The sequence below is a fragment of the Mustela putorius genome, unplaced genomic scaffold (genome assembly GCF_011764305.1).
Source record: "Mustela putorius furo isolate JIRA1106 unplaced genomic scaffold, ASM1176430v1.1 tig00000785_pilon_pilon_pilon, whole genome shotgun sequence".
NCBI classification, from domain to species: Eukaryota; Metazoa; Chordata; class Mammalia; order Carnivora; family Mustelidae; genus Mustela; species Mustela putorius.
Window position 1 is genome coordinate 2,415,051 of NW_025421480.1, and position 16,887 is coordinate 2,431,937.

Consider the following 16,887-nt stretch of genomic DNA (forward strand, 5'->3'; position numbering starts at 1 on the left):
CCTATTTGTTGCTCTGGAGAATTGCCTCTTAGGGAAGAGCAAAAGCAGAAGTGGGGAAGATGCCAGTTGGGATGTAGTCGCGATAACCTGGGTGCGGTGACACCGATTCGGAGGAGGGTTTTAGAAGTGGAGAACATTGTGAAGTTGTTGAATTCAGGAGATATTTAAGAGAAGGACAAGCCCTGATGAAAGACTGGATGTGTGCGATGGGGAACTAAGGGTGACCCCATGTTTTTTGCTTAAATAACTGGGCGATTAGACTAGGTAGGAGCAAGATTTTCTTTTCTCCCCAAGTAGGAGATAGTACAGATGGAAAAACACAGCAAATGTAGCAAAATATTAACTATTGGTGAACATAGTTGAAAGGCATGAACATATTCATTAATATTTTTTAAAAGTTTTCCATAGGTTTGAAATGTTTAAAGATTTGTGGGGGAGGGGAGAAGACAGAGTAAGACATTACCTCAGTAGTTCATTTTCTAAGAGCATGCCATGCATTTTTTGATTTTGAAACACATTAAAAAATGTTTAAAACGATTTGTTCTTTGAATTTTATATCCCATGGTATTTTTCCTTAATAAAATTTTTAAATGATAAACTAATAATATAATAATACAATATTTAATATTATTATAATATATAAAATATATAATAACTAAATCCTTTTTCTCCTCTCAGGTTTCAGATCGACAAAGCTATCTTGTCATATCTTTGGTTCTCTGTGTTGTCTTGGGACTAATGCTTTGTATGCAGCGTTGTCGAAACACCTCTCAATTTGATGGAGATTATATTTCGAAACTCCCTAAAAGTAATCAGTATCCAAGCCCTAAAAGGTAACGTCAGCATTTTATTTCACATTTTTTACTATGGTTTTTTTTTTATATTTTTGAGAAATTTTACTGAATAAGGGAATACTGAAATAATTTTTTTTCCCCATATGATATCTTAAAATTGCAGTGTTAAAACAACATTGGAATTAGCAAGATAGTCCTGTATCTGGAAGGTTCTATAGACTGGAATAAAGAAAGCATTAATAAGAAGTGCATAAACCATTGAAATATTTTGGTTGTGAAGGATGCTTGAATGTGGAATTCAAAGGGAGAGGATAATAGGTATTTTAATATAGCACCTTTTAGAGTATGATCCTTAATTTTTTTTTACATGTAATAGCAGTAACTGGAGTTTTACATTAGAGATTGGTATTCCGTAGCATGTTCAGTTCTCAGCAGCTTCCATCAGGCCCCAGCTGCAGAGTAAATTATATGTCGTTTACTCATTGTGCCCAGTGTTGACTTTCTTCATGTTTCAGGTGTTTCTCATCTTACGATGATATGAATTTGAAAAGGAGAACTTCATTCCCACTCATCAGATCCAAGTCTCTACAGTTAACTGGCAAAGAAGGTAGATTTTTGTGCCATGTTTATATGTAAACAGGAATCTAGCTCACTTCTGCGTAAGTGCAGTGTCAGTCCTGTGTTCAGAACCATCTGCAGCAGAGTAATGGGCATAAGTAACCTTTGTGTTTGTGCTGCGTCAAAGCCACCTTATCACTTGCACACTTTCTTTCTGTCTTTATTCCTAAAAGCCCAGAGGGTGGGGAAGGGGGGCTTAGTTTAATTAGCCACTGGTAGCTTTGTTTGCACATGCTCCTGTTTAGAAGTATTTCTTTTTAGAAAGGGATGTTTGAGAAAGTTCAGCAGATTTGGAAAACCTGAATGTGCTCCCATAGCATCCTGTGCTTATCTGCCTCCTCTTCTTGTACAGGTAGGACCCCTTTTGTCTCTAGTTGAGGACTGTGAGGCACTTTCTGGGGGGGTGGAAATCTAGTTTATCTCTTTTGTATAGGCCAGGGTCTGTAATAGCATTCCATTATCTAACACTCAGTGAATACTTAAATTTAAATGAATGAATTAGTACTGAGTAGCTGTTTTTCTATATCATTTCTTTCATAATTAGCACTTCCTAAGAGACTTAGCTTTATAGCAGTCTTAAAATAACCAAGTTAATTGTATATTTCAGTTAGGATTGCTTTCTTAATAATAACTAGCTTCTCTTGCCTTGGGATTTAGTAACAGCATGTTTCAATTGACTAAATCGTTTGAGTAATCATTGCTGAGCATTGCTGATTTACTGTGATCACAGCGTTCACAGAGACAACCTATTGTATGTGTGTATGCTCAACACTAGTAAATCTCTTCTTCCTTCCTGTTTTGTTCTTTCTTTTTTTGTTCTTTTGGGTGATTTTCTTTTATAATAACATTTTTAATTTAAGTGTTAGGTATTAAGAAAATGTAATTGTTATGTGTAAAGCTTGATGAATTTTCATAAACCAAATGAACACACCTGTGTGACAACACACCCAGACTGAGAGAATATTATCCAGCATCCCAGCCACTGCTTCTGCTCTTCTAGTCCCTGTCCATCCCTCCCCAGGGTAGCCACTGTTTTGATCTCTGACTTTTGATGTAGGGATGTTGAACATCTTTTCATGTGCTTCGGGACATTTGTAAATCATCTTTGGAGAAATGTCCTTTTAAATTTAATTTGAATTTAAATGAATTTAAAAAGAGTTTTTCTTTAACTTTTTTGTTGTTAATATCTCCAATGTCATGTAGTCTCCTCATGTTTCCTTGTAGGAATTTTACAGTTTTACATTTTATATTTAGGTCTTTAATCCATTTTGAGTTAACTTATGTATATTGTGGAAAATAGGGTTCAACCTCATTCTTTTACATGTCAGTATCCAGTTTTCCCAGGACTGTTTGTTGAAGAAACTTTTTCCTTATTGACTGGTCTTACTATTTTTGTTGACGATTATTTGACTGTATGTGTGAGTTTGTTTCTGGGTCCTTTATTATTTTGGCCTGTTTACCAGTCTTTATGCCAGTATTACACTGTTTTGTTTTATTTTGTTTAAAGATTTATTTATTTGAGAGACAGAAAATGGTGGGGGTGGGGGACAGAAGGATAGAGAGAGAAAATCTTAGCAGACTTTGTGCTCAGTGTAGAGCCTCATGCGGGGCTCGATCTTACAACTCTAAGATAACAACCTGAGCTGAAACCAAGAGCTGGACACTTAACCGACTGTGCCACCGAGGTACTCCGGTACCATGCTGTTTTATTTTGTTCTGTTTTTAAGATTAATTTATTTAAGAGAGAGAGAGGCAGGGAGGGACAAGGGAATAGGGAGAGAGAGTCTTAAGCAGACTCCATGCTGAGCGTAGAGCCCAACACCAGGTTTGATCTCATGACACTGAGCGGAAACCAAGAGTTCTGTGGCTAACTGACTGTGCTACTCAAGTATCCCAGTACAGCACTGTTTTGATGACTATAGCTTTGTGACATGTTCTGAAATCAGGAAGTATGAATCCTCAAACTTTATTCTTTTTAAAAATAGTCTGGCCTATTTAAGGTCGTTTGAGAAGTGATAAAAAATTTTAGGATTTTTTTTTTCTTCTTCTTCAGCAAAAAAATATTGTTGGAATTTTGATAAGGATTGTGCTGAATCTGTATTATCATTTGACAGTATGGACATCTTAACAGTATTAAGTGTTCCCACTCATGAACGTGAGATGTTTTCTCATTTGTGTCCTCTTTTTTATTTTTATATTTTTAAAGATTTTATTTATTTATTTGACAGAGGAAGACACAGCAAGAGAGGGAACACAAGCAGGGGGAGGGGGAAAGGGAGAGGGAAAAGCAGACTTCCCACTGAGCGGGGAACCTGATGTGGGGCTCGATCCCAGGACCCTGGGATCATGACCTGAACTGAAGGCAGTTGCTTAACAACTGAGCCACCCAGTACCCCTGTGTCTTCTGTTTTAAATTTGTTTGTATATTCTTTAATTTCTTCTGTCAATATTTTGTAGTTTTCCTTATACTTTCTTAGGCATATCCCTAAGTATTTTATTCTTTTTGATACTATTGTAAATGGAATTGTTTTCTTAATTTCCTTTTTGGATTGTTCAGTGTTAAAAGTATAGAAGTGCAGCCGGTTTTTTTGTGCTTTGATTTTGTGTCCTGCAACTTTGCTGAATCCATCAGCAGTTTTTTAATGCAATTCTTAGGATTTTCTATGTATGAGATCATGTCATCTCTGAACAGAGATAATTTTACTTCCTTTTGTCCAATGTGGGGTGGGTGGGGAGAGGGAGAGAGAATCCCAGGCAGCTCCACACCTAGCCCAGAGCCCAATGACCCTGAGATCATGACCTGAGCCAAAATCAAGAGTAGGAGGCTTAACTGACTGAGCCACCCAGGCAACCCCCCTTTTGTCTGATTTGGATGCCTTTTATTTCCTTTCTTGCCTAATTGCTCTGGCTAGGACTTCTAGTACTAAGTTGAATAGAAGAGAGCTGGCATCCTTGTCTTGTTCCTGATCTTAGAGGAAAAGCTTTCAGTCTTCCGTCATTATTATGTCAGCTGTAGGCTTTTTCATAAATGGCCTTTAATATGTTGAGGTTTCCTTTTGTTCATAGTTTATTGAGTATTGTTAGCATGAAAGGTGTTGAATCTTGTCATGTGCTTTTTCTGCATCAGTTGGGATGATCATGTACGTGACTTCTGTCCTTCATTCTTTTATTTTTTTAAAGATTTTATTTATCTATTTGACAGCGAGAGAGAGATCACAAGTAGGCAGAGAGGGAGGGGGAAGCAGGCTTCCTGCTGAGCAGAGAGCCCGATGCAGGGCTCTATCTCAGGACCTTGAGATGATGACCTGAGCTGAAGGCAGAGGCTTAACCCACTGAGCCACGCAGGCGCCCCTGTCCTTCGCTCTTTTCATGTGTATTACATTGATTGATGTTCATATGTTGCATCATTCTTGTTATTCTAGAAATAAATCTCCATTTATGTAATATCATTTTAATGTGCTATCAAATTTCCTTTGCTTATATTTCATTGAAGATTTTTGTATCAGTATTCATTAGGGATATTGGTCTGTAGTTTTTCTGTAGTGCTTTTGTCAGGCTTTGGTATCAGGGTAATTCTGGTTATATAGAATGAGTTTGGAAGTGTTCCCTCTCCAGATTTTTGGAAGTTTCAAGAATTGGTGTTAGTTCTTCTTTAAATGTTTGGTAGAATTCTTTAATGGAACTATCTAGTTGGGGGGCTTTTCTTTGTTGAAAGGTTTTGATTATTGATTCAGTCTCCTTACTTGTTATTGGTCTTTTGATATTTTCTCTTCATGATTTATTCTTGATGTGTGTTGCTAGGAATTTATCCATTTCTTCTGGGTTTCCAATTTTTTGGAGTACAGTTCATAGTAGTCTCTTACAGTCATTTTTCTGTGGCTTGGTTGTACTGCTCCATGTCTTATTATTATATATCCTAGGATTTTGTACAAAGTCGATACAGATTAATACAAAATTGACAAATTACATAACCTCTTGCCTGCTAAGTATTTAAGATAATAATGGGGCTTAGATAATCCATGCTTTAACTTAACATTAATTCATTTTAAGTCTTATTCTCTTAGTATCCTTCTCTCTCTTCATCAGATTTGTACTTTGATTTGCAACTCACTTTTGTTGATAAATCAGGTGGACCAAAATTGTTTCATTTTTGTTGAAAATTGTTTCAAATTGTTACATTTTTACTGTGAAATATAAGGGAAACAAAAACCAAAAATGTGCATAAGCTAGAATATACAACTTGCGAAGTAATTATAAAGTACATGCCTGTGTAGCTAACATTCAGATCGAGGAGTGGAACAAGATGGGCACTCTTGGTATTGCTTCTCCCAGAAATAGCTGTCTTGAATTTTGAAATAATCATACACTTGATTTTCTTAATAGTTTTACTATCAGTGTTTGGATCCCTCACAGTGTAATAAAAGTTTTGCCTGATTTTGAGCTTTTGATAAATTGAATCATAACATCTGTAAACATTTTTGTCTTCAGCGTTCTGTTGGGAGATTCATATACGCGATTGCATCCCATTTCAATATTGTATACTATTTCAGTAGCTAATTCACAGTGAATTTATCCATTCTACTATTGCTTAGCTTGGGGCTATTACAGTTAACGCTGCTGTAAACATGCATTTGTATCCTGGAACATAGTTGTATGAATTTCTCTAGGAATACTACCTAGGTGTAATACTGCTGGGTTATAGAGAATGCCGATCTGCAAGTCATCAGGTAACGCAGGCTTTTCCAGAGTGGCCATAACACAGTTTGTGCTTCCACCAGTGCTGTGGGGATTTCCATTATTCTGCATTCTTGCCAACAAACACTTAGGATTCTTAGGTTTTAAAGTGTTCGTTAACCTCAGTGAAGTTGTGATTTGCATTTACCTGATTACTAATGAAGTTGAACATCTTTATTTATGCCTTTTAGTTATTTGACTTTCCTGGGCAATTTTAAGGTTTTGCCTGTTCTTCTTTTGGGTTGTTTATATCTTTTGTAGTGGTATATAATTATTTTTAAGATTTTGATTCTAGTCATTGATAAGTATTTTGCAGATACCTTATTTTTGCTTTGAAACTTGTGTTTTATATGGAGTTTTTTTTTTAAAGAAGAGAAGCTCCTCTTAATGTTAGTGTAATCAAATGTATACATTTTCCCCCATTATGGTTAGCTTTTTTATCTCCTGTTGAAACAGAATTTTTTGCCCTAAGTTTATGGATGATATTCTCTTATAATTTCTTTTAAATATTTACTTCAGTTTTTATTGTTAGGTCTTTAATCTACCTGGAATTTACTTTTTTTTTTTTTTTAATGTTTGGTGTTAGGTAGGAATTCCAGTGTATAATTTTATGTGAATTTTCAGTTGTTTCAGGTTTCTTGGCCATTATTGGCTCTTTATCTTTCCATATAGATTTGGAATCCTCTACTTAATGTTTCATCGCAAACAAAATTTGATTGAGATTACATAGATTGCATATCAATTTGGGAAGGATATAGCATATCCCTTTTTACTCCAAAAGGGTCAAACTTTTGGGAGCTTTATTCCTAGAATATTTTTTGATGCTGTTGTAAATTGTATCATGGGCACGCATGTGTGTATTTGTGTGTTTATTGATGGTATTTAAAAATACAGTAGATTTTGGTGCTGTTGAGGTTAACTCTGTGCTTACTGGTTGCTTTCTGGATCTGTCCATTTCTGATAGAGGGGCATCATAAGCGTCCAGCCATGTAATGGATTCATGTGTTCTTCCTTCTTGGAGTACTGTTAGTTTTTGCCTCATGTATTTTGACACTCTTTTGTGAGGCACATATGCATTAAGGATTATTACCCTTACTGTAAGATTGTAAGTCTTCTTGGAGTATTGACCTCTTATCATTATGAAATGGTCCTCTTTATCCCTGATAACTTCATTGTTCTGAAATCTGCTCTGTCTGAAATTAATATACCGAATCCTGTTTTATTTGTGTTAGCATATCTTTCTTTATCCTGTACTTTTCGTCTATATCTGTATTTGAAGTGTGTTTCTTGTGAAAGTAATTCCATTTACAGTTGTACCAAAAATAATAAAATACCTGGAATAAACCTAACCAAGGGGGTGAAGCCCTGTATTCTAAAAACTAGAAAACACTAATAAAAGAAGTTGAAGGTGACACAAATGGAGAGATGGTCCCTCCTCATGGGTTGGAAGAACCAATACTGTTAAAATGTCCATACTACCCAAAGCAATCTATAGATTTAATGCAGTCCTGATCAAAATATCAACATTTTTCACAAAACTGGAAAAAATAATACTAAAATTTGCATGGAACCAAAAGATCCCAAATAGCCAAAGCAATCTTGAAAAAGAACAAAGCTGAAGATATCACAATCCCAGATTTCAAGATATACTATACTACAAAGCCATAGTAATCAAAACAATATGGTACTAGCCCAAAAATAGAGAAGTGGAACAGAGTAGAGAGCTAAGAAGTAAACCCATGTCTGTATGATCCGTCAATATATGACATAGGAGGCAGGAATATACAGTGGGAAAGACACAGTCTTTTTTTTTTTTTTTTTTTTTTTTTTTTGGAAAGACACAGTCTTGTCAACAGATGGTGCTGGGAAAACCAGAAAACTACTGGCAAAAGACTGAAACTGGACTGCTTTCTTACATCATACACAAAGAAACCCTGAAAATGGATTAAAGATCTGAATGTGAGATCTGAAACTGTAAAGCTCCTAGAAAAAAACATAGGCAGTAATTTCTTTGACTTTGACCATAGAAATGTTTTTCTATATATGTCTCCTTAGGCAAGGGAAACAAAAGCAAAATAAAACTATGTCTAAATAGTCTAAAACTATGTCTAAATACCCCCAAATAAAAAGCTTTTGTATAGTAATGGAAACCATCAACAAAATGACAAGGCAGCCTACTGAGTGTGAGAAGATATTTATTTTTTATTTTTTTTTTTTAAAGATTTTATTTATTCATTTGACAGAGAGAGATCACAAGTAGGCAGAGAGAGAGAGAGGGAAGCAGGCTCCCTGCTGAGCAGAGAGCCCGACGTGGGACCCGATCTCAGGACCCTGAGATCATGACCTGAGCCGAAGGCAGCGGCTTAACCCACTGAGCCACCCAGGCGCCCCGTGAGAAGATATTTATAAATGATATATCTGATAAGGGGTTAATATCCAAAATATATAAAGAACTTACACAACTCAACACCAAAGAAATCCCCAAATAATCCAATTAAAAGTGCAGAGGCCCTGAATAGATATTTTTCCAGAGAAGACATACAGATAACCAACAGACACATGAAAACATGCTTAACATCACTAATCATCAGGGAAATGCAAATCAAAACCATAATGAAATAACCACCTCAGAATGGCTAAAATCAAAAACATAAAAAACAATAAGTGTTAGTGAGGATATGAAGGAAAAGGAACCTCATGCATGTTGGCGGGAATGCAAACTGGTATAACCATTGGGGAAAACAGTATGGAGTTTCCTCAAAAAAATTAAAAATATAATTACTAGATGATCCAGTAATTTCATTACTGGCTGTTTACCCAAAGAAAATGAAAACACTAGGGACGCCTGGGTGGCTTAGTGGGTTAAAGCCTCTGCCTTTGGCTTGGGTCATAATCCTTGGGTCCTGGGGTCGAGCCCCGCATCGGGCTCTCTGCTCAGCAGGGAGCCTGCTTCCCAACTCCTTCTCTCTCTGCCTGCCTCTCTGTGTGCTTGTGATCTCTGTCTGTCAAATAAATAAAAATCTTAAAAAAAAAAAATGAAAACACTTATTTGAAAAGATATATGCACCTCTGTGTTTATTGCAGCATTATTTACAATTGCCTGGTTATGGAAATGTCCATCCATAAATGAATGGATTAAGATATATATATATAGATAGATAGATAGACACATACACAATGGAACATTACTCAGTCTTAAGAAAGAATGAGGTCTTGTCATTTGCAACAACATGGATGGAGCTAGAAAGTATAATGCTAAGTGAAATAAATCAGAGAAAGGCAAATGCTGTATGATTTCACTCATATGTGGGATTTAAGAAACAGGAAAAACAGACAGACTCTTAGATAAACAGAATGAACTGATGGCTGCAAGAGGGGAGATGGTTGGGGCATGAGTGAGTGAAATAGGTAGAGGGGATTAAGAGTACACTTATCATGATGAGCACTAAGGGAGTAATGTATAGAACTGTTGAATCATTATACTATATAACTGTATAAATTTTTTTAAACATTAAAGCCAGTTTCTTGTAAATAGCATACAGTTGAGTCATGTGTTTTGTTCCAGTCTTAAAATCTTTGAATTGGTGTATTTAGACCATTTACATTTAAAGCGATTATTGATATAGTTGAATTAATATTTACTGTTTGTTATTGTTTGTTATCTTTGTTCCATTTTCGTCTTTCATACTTTTTTCTGCCTTTTGTACTTCAAGTTCAGCATTGTATATAATTCCATATTTTCTCCTTTCATAGCATGTATTCTTTCACTTTCTCTTGTGGTTGTCCTGGAGTTTGCAATATACATTTACAACTAACCCAAATCCACTTTCAAATAACACTGTACCACTTCATGGGTAGTACAACTGTTTTGTAATAACAAGATACTTCTTTTTCTTCTTTTCTTTTGTCAAAATACTGTTAATTTCTCCCATCCATTTCTTACATCACTGCTGTCATTCACTTGCACATAAGCATATATATGTATGTGTATGTATATGTGTATGTATTTATGTGTGTACACACACACGCACACACACACACATTCCTTTTCTTTATGTAGATCTGAGTTTCTGACCTGTGTCATTTTCCAGTTTTCAAAAAAAACACTTTTTGATATTTCTTGCAAGGTTTCCTGGCACAATTTCCCTCAATTTTTTGCTTATCCAAGAAGGATAATTTTTGTAGGAGATAGATAATTTTTGTAGGGTATAGTGTGTTTTTTCTCTCAATACTTTAATTATTTTACTCCACCCTCTTATTGCATGATTTCTGAGAAGTCAGATATAACTTGTCTTTGTTTTTCTTTAGGTAAGTAATTTTCTTCTTTTTCAGAGTTTCTCTGTATCTTTGAACTTTTTGGAATTCGTATATGATATGCCTAGGTGTAGTATTTTCAGCATTTATCCTGTTTTGTGTTGTCTGAGCTTCCTAGATCTATGGTTTGGTGTCTGACATTAATTTGGGGGAAATTCTCATTCATTATTACTTGAAATATTTCTTTTGTTCCTTTCTCTCGTTCTTTCCCTCTGGTATTCTCATTACTCATGTATTATACATTTTACAGTTGACCTGCACTTTTTTGGATATTCTGTTCTGTGGTTTTTTCTTTTTTCCCTTTTCTCTTTAATTTTAGAAGTTCCATTGTCATGTCATAAAGCTCAGTGTTTCTTGCTCAACTGTGTATAGTCTACCAGTGAACTCCTCAAAGGCATTCTTCATTTTTGTTACTGTGTTTGCTCTAGTGTTTCTTTTTTATCCTTCATTAGAACTTTTCTGCCTACATTATCCATCTATTCTTGCATGTTGTCTGCTTTTTTACATTAAAGCCCTTAGCATATTAATCATAATTTAAAAAAAAAAAATTCCTGGTCTGATAAGTCCACCATTCTTGTCATCTAACTCTGGTTCTCATGCTTGTTTAGTCTCTTTGAACTATGTTCTTTGCTTTCTTAAGAAACGCCTTGTAATTCTTTATTCTTTTTGAAAGGTGGGAGATGGTGTACTTGGTAAAAGGAACTGTGGTAAACAGACCTTTCACAATGTGGTGGTAGAAGAAACGTTCTGGACTCCTGTTATTAGGTCTAAATCTTTTGGTGGGTCTTTTCCCTGGACTGTTCACTTCGTTAGTGCTTCTCGGGTTTCCCCTTTCCCTTAGACAGGTCAGGCTCTGATAAAACACCAGCAGGTTCAGCTCTACTAAAATAGTTCTCCTAAAGTCAGTCCTTGTTAAGAACAGAATACTCTGGAATATTTCAATGAGCTTCTGGAGGTAAAACTCACAGAAGTGTCGACGCTCCACTCTGACGGGTATCCTCCTTGGATTTTCTAACTTAAGGATTGACCCACACTGAGCATCCATCAATATATCAATTAATGTAGTTCAAGTTTTCCTACATGGGCACTGATTCCCACAGAGGTTTCTGTGTATCTGCCTGTCTCTGAGTTTTGAGACAGTCACTTGTTGTGTGACCTCACTTTTCCGAAGATACACAAAGAGTTGATTTTTTAGTTTGTTTAGCTTTTTACTTGTTGTTAGGACAGAATGGCAGCTTCCATGAATACAGACACCCTTTTTGAGACTAAAGACAACTTTGTTTCTTCCTTTCCAATCCTTAACAGATTTTATTTCCTTTGTTTCCCTAGCTGTTGTGGCTAGCATTTTAGCAGTGTTGAATAGAAGTACCTGATAGGGACCTTTGTCTTGTTCCCATTCTTAAAGGAAAACTCTTAGTCTTAAGTATTATATTTGTCATAGATGTTCAGTAGATACCCATTATCTAAGGAAGTTCCTCTCAGTTTGCTAATTATTCCTTTCCCCCGTGAATCGTTTTATCTTTCCAAATACTTTTTTAGCTTCTTTTAAGATGATCATTTCAGATCTGTTATTAAAATGAAGTATACTGGGGCGCCTGGGTGGCTCAGTAGGTTAAAGCCTCTGCCTTCGGCTCAGGTCATGATCCCAGGGTCCTGGGATCGAGCCCCACGTCGGGTTCTCTGCTCAGTGGGGATCCTGCTTCCTCCTCTCTCTCTCTCTCTCTGCCTGCCTCTCTGCCTACTTGTAATCTCTGCCTGTCAAATAAATAAATAAAATCTTTAAAAAAAAAAATGAAGTATACTAATCAGTTTTCTTGAGTCACATTTTTATTACATAATAAATACAAGTTGGTCATGATACTTATGTGTGTGTTGTGTTCATATTATTATTTTCACATAATTCTTTTTGATACTCTAGGGATTTTGCTACCTATTCATGAATAAGGCTGGCATGTAGTTTTTTATTTCTCACACTGTTGGGTTTTGGTGTGTAAGGTGTATAAAATCAGATGGGCAGTGCTCTCTTATTTTTAGTTCTCGGGAAGAGTTAAAGATTATAATTATTTCTTTTTTGAATTTTTATTCACGTAGGTCCAGAATTGTCCTTATAAGAGGAGTTTTTGTTATAGGAACTTGATTTTTTTGCCACTTTAAATTAAAAATTTCCATGACTTTTTCTATGTCAACTAAGTGTTAAAATTTATTAGTGTAAAGATACTCACTTTTATCTATTAACATTTTATTTTTCCTCCATTTTCCAAAGAGATTTTTTTGTTAGAGCGGAGAAGAGATTCTTTTTCTGTTATTAGAAGTTGTGCATTATTTTTGACATTTTCTCATACTTTAGAATTTACAAATACTTGTCCAAATCTGTAGTTAATGAGTACTTTTTCCTCTTCTTGGACAGTACCAAGATCTTTTATCTCCAACTTGGCTTACATGCTACTCTTTTGTGTATTTAAATTCTATTTTTTTCTTAGTTGTAATTCAACAAGGAATACTGTGATTATTTTTCACACTTCACGTTCATTTACATTTATGCACATGTACACCGATTCTTAATTCTTCGGGTCTGCTTTCGGAGAATTTCCATTTGCCGTTGCTTCCCTTCATACTGAAACATGATCTTTTTTTCTTTATTCCTGTTTAAATTTGTTGGGTTCTTTGAATCTCTCAGTTGGTATCTTTTGTCAAGATTGGAAAATTCTTAACAACCATTATTTTTCCCCTGAAACATTCCCTCTACCTCGTTCTCTTTTAGAATCCACATTTAATTCAGGATGTTCCCATCCTTTTCACTTTAGCTCCCTAAACTCTACTTATTTCCATTCTTTTTGCCTTTCTGTGTTAGATTTGGGTGATTTCTTCTGAACTGTTTTCCAGACCACACATTCTTAGCTATCTGTAGTCTGCTATTAAATTCTTTCATCGAGTCTTTAATGTCATTTATTACATTTTCCATTTCTAGGAGTTGCTTCAGTATTTTTTTAAACATCTAGGTCCCTTTTGTTTGTTTGTTTTATTTTTCCTGCAGATACTTTCAAGCTGGTTTTTTTATTTAGACATAGTAAGTATACCTGTCTTTATAATCTTATCTTTGTGATAATTCTAGTATCTTAAGTCTTTGTGAATCTGTTCATTAATTTTGTCCGTAGGCTCTTGCTCAAGATGCCTCTGGTCTTTCTGGGCTTGGTTACCTTTGTGTGTTGGTCCTTCTCTTTGAAAAATAATTTGTCGGGATAATTAGAGAGCTAGAAGGTAGGTCCTTCTGCCAGAGAAAATTTGTGTTTGCTTTGTATTCAAGAATATTTTATGTTAGTGGCATGAGGTGAGATGGACCGCCAGATCTGGAAATTCGGACTGTCAGTCCCTGCACTGCCTGGGTTAATTCTTACTCTGAGGATAGTCCTTAGAGTCCTAGCTTACAGGGGGATGAGTGAGGGTGTCTTACTAGACTACTACTGTGGGTGGGTCTGGAGATTTTATTTCTGACTCATTCTCCTCATACCATCAGAGCTAAAATTCACATACTCCTGCATTGGCAAATGCTGTCAGGACAAGAATGACTTTTGTGTTCCACTTCGCTATCTGGCGTCCTACTTTTATTTCAGATTTGGTCTAGAGATTGCCTACTTAATCTTGGCTACTCTTCAGTGCTTTTAGTGATTTTTAAAAAAAATTTTAATTCAGTTAATTAACATATAGTGTATTATTAGTTTCAGAGGTAGAGTTCAGAGGTAGAGGTGATTCCCCGGTCTTATAGAATACCCATTGCTTGTTACGTCACGTGCCATCCTTAAAGTCCCATCATCCCAGTTATACCATTGCCCCCCCCACCCCTTCCAGCAACCCTCAGTTTGTTTCCTATGATTGAGTCTCTTAGGGTTTGTCTCCCTCTCTGGTTTCTTCTTGTCTTATTTTTACCCCCCTTCCCTATGCATCTCTGTTTTGTTTCTTAAATTCTGCATATGAGTGAGATCATACAATAGACTTTCTCTGATTGACTTATTTCGCTTAGTGTAAATTAAATTACCCTATAGTTTCATCCACATGGTTGCAAATGGCAAGATTTCTTTTTTAAAAGACTTTATTTACTTATTTGACAGACAGAGATCATAACTAGGCAGAGAAAGAGAGAGAGAGAGAGAGAGAGAGGAGGAAGCAGGCTCCCTGCTAAGCAGAAAGCCCAATATGGGGCTCGATCCCAGAACCCCGGGACCATGACCCGAGCTCAAGGCAGAGGCTTTAACCCACTGAGCCACCCAGGTGCCCCAAGATTTCATTTTTTGATGGCTGAGTAATCCGTTGTGTGTACACACACACACACACACACACACATTCTTTGTGCATTCATCCGTTGGTGGACATCTGGGCTCTTTCCATAGTTTGGCTATTGTGGACATTACTGATATAAAAATTCGGGTGCACGTGCCCCTTTGGATCACTACATTTGTATCTTTAGGGTAAATACCCAGTGTGATTGCTGGGTTGTAGGGTAGCTCTATTTTCAAGTTTTTGAGGAACCTCCGTGCTGTTTTCCAGAGTGGCTGCACCAGTTTGCATTCCCACCAGTGATGTAAGAAGTTCCCTTTTCTCCACATCCTTGCCAACATCTATTATTTCCTGACTTGTTAAACCCATATTTAGTTGCTTTCGTAGAGAGGGTGGTCTGAGTAACAGTTAACAACCATTTCTAAAAGTGCCATTTTTTTTAAGATCAATTTGAGTGAGATTAGTAACTGATAGAAATGGCTGTTTAGAAGAATGTTTAGATATTTTGATATACTTGATGACTTTCTCAACAGATTTCTAGGACATAATGTAAAAAATTATAATTGGTTGAATCATGTTATTAGTAAATTTGCAGTATATGAAGTTTTAGAGTGAATTTTATAGCTTAAAAATTTCTGGCTCTGTCAGACCACGTATTGTTTATTTTTAATGGGCTCAGTAGGACTGAAATTCCGTTTATCTTGTCAGTCAGATGTCTTTCTTGACAAGACATTTATCTTGTCAGTGTGGAAGTGGTATGCAGCTGTCTTTAATGTGCTTAAAGGAATGAAATCTTAGAAACCTAAAGCGAATATTTCTAATTTACTCACCTTGCCAGAAGTGTTTATTCATTATTGCTTTGTCATTTATATTGCATGTTAAAGCTATTTTTAGATTTTGGCATTCAGAGTTTCAATCACAGTAAAATACATCTAGAAAAAACTTCTTAAATTTCTTTTTTAATGTGGATGTTCCTTTAGCTGGCTTTTGTACCTGGTCACTGCTTGTTGTACATAATTAACCCACATTCGTGACACAGTGTAGCTTAGTGTTTTAGGGAAATACTCAGATGATGTATGGGTTTGTTACTAGCTTAACCTGGTGATGTTACCTTCTTACTAGGTAAAGGATAGGGCTGGGCCCTGAGAGGGGTCCTTACTGTGTTGACTGATGGCTAGCTGTCCGTTAGAAGCTTAAGGAAATTATTTGAAGGAGACTGGTAAAACCTCAGATAAAAATGGTACCATCTCCCATCTTGTCACTTTTCACTAATTTAAAATACATAAATATATGCTTAATGTATAATTATAAACTCATTGGTTAGGAAAATAATCACTAAGGGACAATATATAATATTTTTAGTGTTTATCTTAGCATAATATACTACATATCTGCTTTTTATTTCCTCTTACAGTAGAACCAAATGATTTGTACATCGTAGAACCCCTCAAGTTCTCTCCAGAAAAAAAGGTAATATTTTGATTCTTTTTAAGTATAGTGGTATGTTATGACATAGTAGATAAAGAACTGGGTAGAAAGGTTTGGTATCTCTAAGTGGTCCTTAAATTTACTGTATATGTCCAATCATAATACTGATACAAGTCAATGTTACAGAGGTCAGCAAACTACAACTTCCAGGCTATATCTGGCCTGTGGCCTATTCTGTATGAGCCTGGAGCCATCTTAAAGGGTTGTAAAATAAAAAAGAATATACAAGAGATACAGTATGTGACCTGTAAAGCCTAAAATACTTACTGCCTGGCCCTTTATAGAGAAGATTTGCTGATGCCTGGGTAGTAGTCCTTGTTTATTATCAGTGCGTGTTAGGCACAGTGTGTGCGTGTGCCATTCCTGCATTCCTCACAGCAGCCTGGAGATGGTAGTATCCCCGAGTTGAAATGAGAAAACCAAAATTCAGAGGGTTTATGTTGTCTTTGAATGATCCATTAAGTCAGTGGTAAAACTCAAAATATACTTGGGCTTTTTGGTTATAAAGTCTGCGTTTTCTGTTTTGCCTCTCAAAATAAGTTGTACTCAGTTTGATTAGAGGTAATGATCTCTAGGTGAAAGAACTTGGACTTCTAGAGCCAAATAGCCCAGGGTTCAGTCCCAACCTGGCCACTTACTGTGTTGTAACTTGGGTGTGGAACCAAAC

General features: G+C 36.0%; 1 protein-coding gene across 4 annotated transcripts in view; it reads left to right on the forward strand.

The window, feature by feature from the left end:
• Positions 1 to 16,887, forward strand: part of SUCO (SUN domain containing ossification factor) — an 87,463-nt gene that overhangs the window by 68,167 nt on the left and 2,409 nt on the right. For 3 of the 4 annotated variants that reach the window (XM_013058401.2, XM_004756712.3, XM_013058402.2), the window contains 3 exons: positions 679 to 833; positions 1,310 to 1,401; positions 16,147 to 16,202. In XM_013058401.2, the coding sequence (XP_012913855.1) occupies positions 679 to 833; positions 1,310 to 1,401; positions 16,147 to 16,202 (303 nt within the window). Of the gene's footprint in view, positions 1 to 678; positions 834 to 1,309; positions 1,402 to 1,673; positions 1,765 to 16,146; positions 16,203 to 16,887 lie in introns of all 4 variants that reach the window. The other variant, XR_001180163.2, reaches the window with a different exon arrangement.